The 8,672-nt window shown below is 46.4% G+C and overlaps 3 protein-coding genes across 3 annotated transcripts; all 3 read left to right on the top strand.

The window, feature by feature from the left end:
• The first annotated feature begins 101 nt into the window (after positions 1–101).
• Positions 102–1,248, top strand: LOC115769371 (mediator of RNA polymerase II transcription subunit 4). The gene is made up of 2 exons (XM_030714155.1): positions 102–427; positions 486–1,248. Exons 1-2 carry the CDS (start codon positions 191–193, stop codon positions 1,032–1,034), a joined length of 786 nt encoding a protein of 261 aa, XP_030570015.1. The 5' UTR covers positions 102–190; the 3' UTR covers positions 1,035–1,248.
• Positions 1,249–1,379: 131 nt separating this feature from the next.
• Positions 1,380–5,193, top strand: LOC115769368 (cell division cycle protein 27 homolog). The gene is made up of 3 exons (XM_030714151.1): positions 1,380–2,016; positions 2,112–2,187; positions 2,263–5,193. Exons 1-3 carry the CDS (start codon positions 1,993–1,995, stop codon positions 4,938–4,940), a joined length of 2,778 nt encoding a protein of 925 aa, XP_030570011.1. The 5' UTR covers positions 1,380–1,992; the 3' UTR covers positions 4,941–5,193.
• A 1,799-nt stretch (positions 5,194–6,992) lies between these two features.
• LOC115769534 (F-box only protein 28) lies at positions 6,993–8,505 on the top strand. The gene is made up of 3 exons (XM_030714375.1): positions 6,993–7,270; positions 7,343–7,470; positions 7,533–8,505. The coding sequence occupies exons 1-3, from the start codon at positions 7,187–7,189 to the stop codon at positions 8,356–8,358; spliced, it is 1,038 nt and encodes a 345-aa protein (XP_030570235.1). The 5' UTR covers positions 6,993–7,186; the 3' UTR covers positions 8,359–8,505.
• Positions 8,506–8,672: the final 167 nt, after the last annotated feature.

The raw sequence follows: 8,672 nt of genomic DNA, 5'->3' as shown, positions 1-8,672 counted from the left end.
TGTCACTTTCTGTGTGGCCAGCTTATGCATTTTGCGGCATTTTTCGGCACAATGTAAAAATATCGATAACAACTTATCGCATAAAATTGTCTCTGGCATGTCACCAACAAAAGTCTTGCGAAAACGTTCCGGCTTTTTTGTGTGCAAAATATAAATTACAGAGCTTTTACTATTAGTTAAGGAGTTCACCATGTCGTTTCATTTAAGCACCAAGGAGCGCTTACTGCTGCTAATCGATGACATCGAAATGATTTCCAAAGAACTTATAGAGCAAGCGCACCAGAAAATCTCCAGCACGGAACTTTCGGATTTGCTGGACTTGTTAGTTTCAAAAGATGAAGAGTTTAGAAAAATGTTGGAATTGGCGGAGGAGCAGGCCAAAGTGGAAGAAGCAATGGATAAATTGCGCGCCAATGTCGAGATTCACGTAAGCACTATTCATGCCAGGGGCTACGATTGACTTCTAATATTATATTTCTGATTAGGATCGGGAGATTCAAAAGCTACAGAAATCATTGAAAGACGCCGAGCTCATACTCTCTACAGCCATTTTTCAGGCACGCCAGAAACTGGCTAGCATTAATCAAGCCAATAAGCGGCCGGTTTCGTCAGAGGAACTCATCAAGTACGCACACCGCATTAGTTCAGCAAACGCAGTCAGCGCTCCGCTGACTTGGTGCATTGGAGATCTCAGACGACCATATCCCACAGATATTGAAATGCGCAACGGTCTATTGGGAAAATCTGAGCAAAACATTAATGGTGGACTTGTCACTCATCAAAATAGCGCCATTCAGTCGGACGCCCAGCGAAATTTAAGCGGCACAGGCGGTGGCGGGAGTGGCAGCGGAAGTGAAGTGCCAAATACATTCCAAAACCAATTCAGCTGGAACCTAGGTGAATTGCACATGATGGGTGCTTCTGGCAACTCAGTGGCACTGGAGACACGTGCTCATAAAGAATCTTCAGCTCAGGATGATGTCGAAGTCATGTCCACAGACAGCTCAAGTTCTAGTTCGAGTGATTCACAATAGTTTCTTAGATGCAGAACAAAAATAGTAATAGTAAAAGTAGCAAATAAGAGAAAAGTTTATTGTACACACATATATATATTAGATTTTTGGAGTTGGCCAGGTCTAGGTGCTAGATTTTATGTATTTCAATTGAAATGCACAAAAGCTTAGAACTGGAGCTGACCAGACCTAAAAATCTTCTAAATTTAAGAAAGAGGACGCGAACTCCTTAAAACTATATATATAATTATTTAAAATGACTTGGCTGAGCATTTATTTAAAAGTTATCCTTTCTCGATAACGATAGTCGCTTTTGGCGATAGCTAGTTATCGGCTTTCACACATCGATACCAGAGGGAATGGCAATTACTTTGCTGGCATCGCCACTCACACGGAAGTAATTCGACAAATTTTAGTTTTTAATGCAAACGGAAAGGCTATAAATTTCGCCTTTGGATGATATATATAACTCGCTTTAGTGTAAAACAGTCGATTTTGTAATGTTTGAGTGTGTGTGTGTGCGGAAAAAGTAATGCAAAGGCCTTGAAAATTGTTACGAAAATTGACTGACGTACGGAGTGCTGAGGTACGTGCTAAAAGAAGAAGAGCAGCCTCGCCAGCGCAATATTAGAAGTGGTGGTCAGGGAACAAGCAGCAGCAGCAGCAGCACACCGCAGCACACCCCGCATTAAAGTTACACACACACGACACTCTTTTTTTTTTCATTTGATTGCTGGAAAATTGCACAGCGTGCGGAGTCACTGCAGCATGATCCATTGCATTGTATTTCGTTTGCGTATGTGAAGCATAAAAAGGCCCCCCAGAAAACTGATACTGAAACCGAAACCGGATTAAAAGTGCAGCTCGAACAGCACCGATTGTAACTAGGGCGCCTCAGCTAAGTGAAAAGCTTGTGGCGTCGTGGCGTCGGAGCGGATACAGAGAGTTTTGAGACAGTTTGACATAAAATTCAAAAATCATGATGATACAAGAGCCCGTGCAGGTAAATCGATAGCAATCGAATAAAAAAAAAAAAACAATTTTTTTGTATCAAAATATACATAAATACCTTTCAATCTGCTGTTCTTATCCGTGTAGGCCGCCATATGGCACTGCCTCAACCACTACGATCATAAGGATGCTGTTTTTCTCGCGGAGCGCCTCTGCTCAGAAGGTTAGTAGAACCTTGACTTTATCCACACATATCAAATATGTACATATACTTACTTGACTCGTCTTGTCCTTGCAGTGGAAAGCGACGAGACAATATTTTTGTTGGCCACCAGCTATTATCGTTCAAATCGATTGGATCAGGCCTATTGGCTGCTCCTGGAGAAGTCGCGCCGCTCGCCGCAATGCCGCTACTTGCAGGCGAAATGCGCTTACGAGCTGAAGAAATATGCGGAAGCAGAAAGTGCTCTGATTTCCAGTGGTTTTGTGGACAACAAACACTTTGATGAGGTGCAGCGCGAATTCGGCGAAATCGCCTGCTTTGCCTATCAATTAATGGCGCAGATCTGTATGCGAACGGAGCGCCAGAAGCTGGCGGTGAACGCGTTACGTCGTGCCCTCAAACTGAATCCGTTTATGTGGCATGCGTTTGCCGATCTGTGCCTGCTGGGTCAGGAAACGGATACAGCGGCAATATTCCAAATTCAAAGCACTGATGTGTTCAACACTTGCCAGGGCAGCAGCGCCAATGCCAATTCCATGGTGCTGTTCGGTGGCAGCGCTGTTAATGAGCAGCAACAGCAGCTGGAAAATTTGCTGCTTAACAATGTAAGCAATAACTCCAACTATATTCTAAGCACCCCAGTGGAGCAGCAGCAGCAACATCAGCAGCAGCTGCAGCAGCAGAACAACAATAGCAGCAGCTTGGCCACGCTACAAAATCTGATGACGCCAAACAACAACATCAACAACAACAACAATAACAATCTCAATAGCTCCATTACCATGCTGCGTGGCGGCGTCCAACAGCAGAGCACCAACACCAACTCGAGCATGATGCTACTGGAGGACACACCCATGGGTTATGCAGCGCATGATGCGCCCGCACAGCAGCAGCAGCAAGCGCAGCATCAACATCAATTGTATGATGCCAACAATGGCACACCGTTTCGAAAGCAATTCAAATATCTGTCTGCAATATCGCCGTTAACGCCCAGCTTTGGCATTATGCCTCTGACTAGTCCCTGCGATGGCGGCTCAGCTGTGCTGCAGGCAAATTTAAACATGTCCGCGTATTCGCCATTGCCACAAATGCTGGTCGAGGTCAATCAGGAGCCAAAAATCATTGGGAAGAAATTTAAGACGCATGTGGGCGGACTCATCAATCGTCAGGAGAAAAGTAAACCCGCCGTTTTTACGCAGGCTGGCAACATAACTCCGCGCACGCCAAACAACGTTGTTGGCAATGGACCCCCGAATCCCAATGCGGCAGTGCGTCGCAGTTCGCGGCTGTTCAGCAATTCGGCGTACTCTGTCAAGGAGAACAACAAATCGCCCAATATAACGAACAATAACAAATTTGTACAGCCGCGATCGCCACCACGCAAAACCAAATCGTCACGCATGACCAAAATCTGTTTAAACAACGAGCTAATTGAGGAGAAGACGCATCACCATCTCGCTGAGAAGCTGAGCGAAAAGCAGTCGCGCAAGGAAAAGGAAAAAGTGGAAACAATCACATCGGGCGCAACAGCCGGCGGCAACAGTCAATCATCAATCAATAATCGCAGCGCCGAAGAAGCCAAAGTCCTGCTAAACAACAGCCTCAACAATGCCCAGACGCTGGCGCATCAGCTGCTGAGCATGAAGAAGCAATCGGCGGATGGTCTAATGCTGCTGCTGCGCGACCTGGCCGAGGGCTATAAGCTATTGTCGGCGTTTCAATGCAAAGCGGCCATTATGCATCTGGAGGGGACGATACCAAAGCATCATTTAAGCTCCAGCTGGGTGCAGTCGCTGATCGGCATGTGCCGCTACGAGCTGCGCGACTATGAGGCCGCCGTGCTTATATTCAAGAGGATACACGAAACGGAGCCGTGTCGCTTGGATTACATGGAAATCTATTCTACATCGTTGTGGCACTTGCAAAAGGAGGTCGCACTGTCGGCGCTCGCCCAGGACCTCATCGCTCAGGATAAACGCAGTCCGGTGACGTGGTGTGTGGCCGGCAATTGTTTCTCACTGCACAAGGAGCACGAAACGGCAATTAAGTTCTTTAAACGTGCCGTTCAAGTAGATCCCGACTTTGTGTACAGCTATACACTCCTGGGCCATGAGCTGGTACTTACCGAGGAGTTCGACAAGGCGATGGACTATTTTCGGGCAGCTGTCGTGCGCGATCCACGGCATTATAACGCCTGGTTCGGCATTGGCACCATTTACTCCAAGCAGGAGAAATACGAGCTGGCCGAGCTGCACTATGTGAAGGCGCTGAAAATCAACACACAGAACTCGGTCATTCTGGTGCACATCGGGGCCATGCAGTTCTTCATGCAGAAAAAGGATCTGGCACTGCAAACGCTTAATACGGCAGCTACGATAGATCCGAAAAATCCGTTGGCACGCTTTCATCGAGGCTCCATATATTTCTCGCTGGGCAAGTACCAGGAGGCGTTGCGCGAACTGGAGGAGCTCAAGGAGATTGTGCCAAAGGAGTCGGTTGTGTTTTATCTAATTGGTAAAATACACAAGACGCTGGGCAACATGGATCTGGCATTGATGCATTTCAGTTGGGCCACCGATCTGGATCCGAAGGGCGCAAATAATCAAATCAAAGATGCCTTCGATTCAATGGCGCATCCCAATTGCTGTCCACCCAATGACAATGCCCTGGATGTGGACTTTGATCCAACATCGGAGCGTTCCGATGACTCAACGCAGGCGCAGCAGGATGTAAGCTACGACAGCGACTACTAGAAAATGTCTCCAAGTCTGAGTGCTTGTATATAATTACATAATTAATACACATATTTGAAAGAGAAAACAAAAACCAATTATGAATTATATTGAAGTTTAGATAACGTTTTAGCATTAGGTTATTTATAACAAACAAAAACAAAATAAGATGAAGAAGGTTTAAACAATTCTCTGTCTCTGTGCACTCTGAAAGTCTTAGGCAAACAAATACAAGATTAATATACATTATAACAACTAAATTATACAAAATACAAAATTTAAATGATTGCTTAAGTTTAAAAACAAACTAAACTTTCCAAAAAGGATATGTTAATCTTCGAATGCAGCGCATAGTGGCGCCGCCTAGCGGCGATGCTGGCCTGATGCTGATCAAACTGCAAATATCGATATCAGTTAGAGATGTGCAACTCGCTGTGCATCATAATGCAACCGTTTTAACCGCTAGGCTGCGCCAAAGCTGTTCCACACGATGACAAAAAAAAAAAAAAAAAACAATAGAATAATATACAAATTAACCTGATTAAGATTTTGTTGTAAGCTTATATGAACATGGCTTTTCAACCAACTCAGTCTCTTCATCGCTGGATGAGTTCACGCTTATCAACTCGAGCGACTCCTGCGCCAATTGCTGCAGTTGCTCCAAACTGAGGCGCTGCGTCAGCTCCAAGACTGAGCGCAGCCGTCCCAACTCTACGCCCAGCATGAATGCTACAACGGGCAGATGCACCTCGTGCAGCCGATATATCCGTGGCGTCGCAATATTTAGTACATCTCGTATTATCTTGGTGCCAAATACTTCGGCAAGCGATTCACTCAGCGATGGCGTCCTGGACTCCGAAGATTCTGCATTTGGTGGCGATGGGGAATACATTTCACGGCCTGCAATTGGCTCACGAGGCATTTCAACTGATTCGTTGGCAGGTGCTCCACAGCTTACACGTTGCAATTCGTCTGGAATAATGGTTCCGGTAATATGTTTCGGCTCCGTTGGCAACTGATGTATAAAATGTGCAGGATAACGTTCTGGCAACAGAGTCTGCGTCAAGTTCATACACTGATAAGACAATGTTTGAGTGCTGCTGCTGATAGATGTGGATGCTACGGAAGCTGTTGGGATGACAGAGGCTTCCCAATTACTGTTTACCCCTTTCAAATAGGACTCGCCTTGCTCCGGGCCGGCATAAGAAGACATGACTAGCGGCTTTGGTTCATCTATTTTTAGGATCTGCACAGATTGTGATTGGTTTTGAGTACGTCTCCGCTTAGTCCCCGATGTGGGTTTGGATTGACCACGTGCTGTGGCGTTGTTTGGTGCCAATGCCGACGGCTTTTGAGTCCCAACTGTTGGCTGCAGGTGGAAAGCAATGGTCTGTGTCTCATAAGGCATATTTAGTTGCATGGGAACAGCTTCAGGCTCTTTTTTAATGCGTCTACGCCTGTTAACCGACGAAGTAAAGCTTCTGGATTGGCTGCCGGGTGGCAATGCAGCTGCCAATGGATTTGATGGCTGCAGCTGGACACTGTGCTGGGAGTCCAAGGCGAGTTGTGAGATTTTACCTGGCAGTGGCTCAGAGTGTGTTGTTGTAGCCATTTGAATAGCTTTCGGTTGCTTTTTCGGACGCCCTCGTTTTTTTCTCGACGCGGATTGGGAGCGACGCTGCTTCCTCTCAATATTCCCCCTGCCAGGCGGCGGTGTTTTGCTAGGAGCACGTTTGTTGAAGCTATTTGATGGAGTTACGCAGTTGGGGGGCAGCTGAGCCAACTGACTGAATTCGTCATCTGTCGCAGTAAACAGTTGAGGTGAGCCTGGGCCAGCTGCAGCCTCAGTCAGCAACAGGGAATCTTCCTTGGCGGTTTGCTTCCTTTCACGCAGACGCTGGGAACGACGCGGCTGCGAGCCAGGCCACTCCTCCGTTTGCAACCCAATCAGGTATTCCAGCTCCGAGCAATATGTGGTAGCTGGACTTACAATAGGCGTTTCATTTTGCGTAGCCATTGGAAACCAGTAAAATTTTAAATTGAAAAGACGCTTCAAAAATGCGGCGAAGCTGCCGTTACAGTTAGTTGCCCACAGCATGCGTGACATAGCACTCAGCTTTTGTGGGGGCGCGATGCAAGCAGTCTGGCAACGCAGACAATTTTTGCTTCTTTCTTTCGTTTGTTTTCGCTCTTCATTTGTTGTGCTCAGTAGCAAAATATTTTGGAGGTTTTCCAATTCAATTCTCAAAACAAACTAAAACTGCATAATGCATATCTTAGATCTTCCGGACACTGTGCTAATGGACATATTGGAGCTGCTCACGTACGACGAGGTAGCCAGAAAACGCGAGGTAAAAAATCAAATCAAATGTGTCATCCGGAATCATCTCGAGACGCTTCCATAAACTTCTTTTCGTTTCTAGGTATGCGCTCGCTTCAACTACATTTGCCAACAGGTACTTAATACGGGCTTCAACAAGGTTGTGCAGGAGCATGCCAAGAATTTCAAACGCATCAAATCCCTGCTGCCACGTCGTGAATCAGAACGGCGGTAACCAAAATCATCTAAAGAACCGATTGCCGATGTTGATAACAAAAGTGTTTATTTTGCAGCAATCACATGCTGGCACGCCACTCGGACATCCTGACGTCCATTGAGACGCGCATTTCAATGCTGACAATGACCTACTCCAAGTTTATACACCTGAACATGTGCTGCTTTATACCCGGCCGCGTACTTGACGAAATCAACAGCATATTACGGCTGTTGGGCGGCACAACAAAGTCGCTGCGTCCGCACGAGGTGTTGCAGGAACTGCGCGACATCTCCTCGATGGCCATTGAGCATTTCGATGAAAAGATTGCCATCAACTTTAAGACGGCCATCAAGATGAACGAACCCTCCTCCTCGGCCAGCGCACGCGTCGTTGTCTGCGGCGCCCTTGGCGACATCAGCTTCGACGGCGTCAAGGTCAGCCGCTTAAAGAAGGTTCAAGCTCAGCAGCAGCAGCAGCAACAGACGCACTGCCACAATATGCTCTGTATGGGCCAAAAGAGCGACACACTGCCGCAGCAGGCGCTGCTGCTGGCCAACACACTGCCCGCCGGCAATGGCACTGCTGGCACCGATGTCAGCCAATGTAATTGCAATCGGGATCGTCTAACCAAGCAGCTGCAGCGCCAATGGCAAACACAAAAAGTGCTAACGTCTCGCGTGCGACTACTTGAGGGATCGCGCAAGGCGCAGGAGCGTCGTCTGCAGGAGGCGCTGGGCAGCATCACAGAACTGGCCACCCAAGTGTCCGAGCTGAAGCGCCAGCTCGAGGATGTCCTGGCCAAGGGCAAGTCCAGCGCAAATGTAGCAAGTGGGGCAAGTGGGAAGCGCACAACAACAGTGGCCACCGACTGTTTGCCGCCCAGCAAGAAACCAAAGGCTTAGTGCCTCCTCATGTAGGCTGTAGATTGTACTTAGGGTTGGCCGTAGGTTAAGCATCTGTACTTTCGAATATTCACACTCACACATGAATATATTATAATTAATTACATAAGTATTCCCATATAAAGCAGCTGCCGCTAAGAATATAAATATATATATATATATATATACATATATTTAATATAAATATATATATGGATAAATAAAGTATATTGTGCATCTTGTAATATTTCGAGTTAAGATTTATTGTTGCACTTGTTATTTAAATATTGTATTACAATTTTACAACTATATAAATACATAGAACATCTAAGTTT

This window comes from Drosophila novamexicana, unplaced genomic scaffold, assembly GCF_003285875.2.
Source record: "Drosophila novamexicana strain 15010-1031.04,08,12 unplaced genomic scaffold, DnovRS2.1 tig00004554-arrow-pilon, whole genome shotgun sequence".
Classification (NCBI taxonomy): domain Eukaryota; kingdom Metazoa; phylum Arthropoda; class Insecta; order Diptera; family Drosophilidae; genus Drosophila; species Drosophila novamexicana.
Note: the sequence above shows the minus strand (reverse complement) of the source record. Positions and strands in the feature narration are given on the sequence as shown.

What these genes read in the sequence shown, in the direction of transcription:
- LOC115769371 (XM_030714155.1), top strand. Translation starts at nt 191, where the DNA reads ATGTCGTTTCATTTAAGCACCAAGGAGCGCTTACTGCTGCTAATCGAT. An exon ending in GCGCCAATGTCGAGATTCAC is followed by an intron (nt 428 to 485) that starts GTAAGCACTATT and finishes ATTTCTGATTAG; the next exon opens with GATCGGGAGATTCAAAAGCT.
- LOC115769368 (XM_030714151.1), top strand. Translation starts at nt 1,993, where the DNA reads ATGATGATACAAGAGCCCGTGCAG. An exon ending in TGATACAAGAGCCCGTGCAG is followed by an intron (nt 2,017 to 2,111) that starts GTAAATCGATAG and finishes TTATCCGTGTAG; the next exon opens with GCCGCCATATGGCACTGCCT. An exon ending in GGAGCGCCTCTGCTCAGAAG is followed by an intron (nt 2,188 to 2,262) that starts GTTAGTAGAACC and finishes TTGTCCTTGCAG; the next exon opens with TGGAAAGCGACGAGACAATA.
- LOC115769534 (XM_030714375.1), top strand. Translation starts at nt 7,187, where the DNA reads ATGCATATCTTAGATCTTCCGGACACTGTGCTAATGGACATATTGGAG. An exon ending in AGGTAGCCAGAAAACGCGAG is followed by an intron (nt 7,271 to 7,342) that starts GTAAAAAATCAA and finishes TTTCGTTTCTAG; the next exon opens with GTATGCGCTCGCTTCAACTA. An exon ending in CGTCGTGAATCAGAACGGCG is followed by an intron (nt 7,471 to 7,532) that starts GTAACCAAAATC and finishes TTTATTTTGCAG; the next exon opens with CAATCACATGCTGGCACGCC.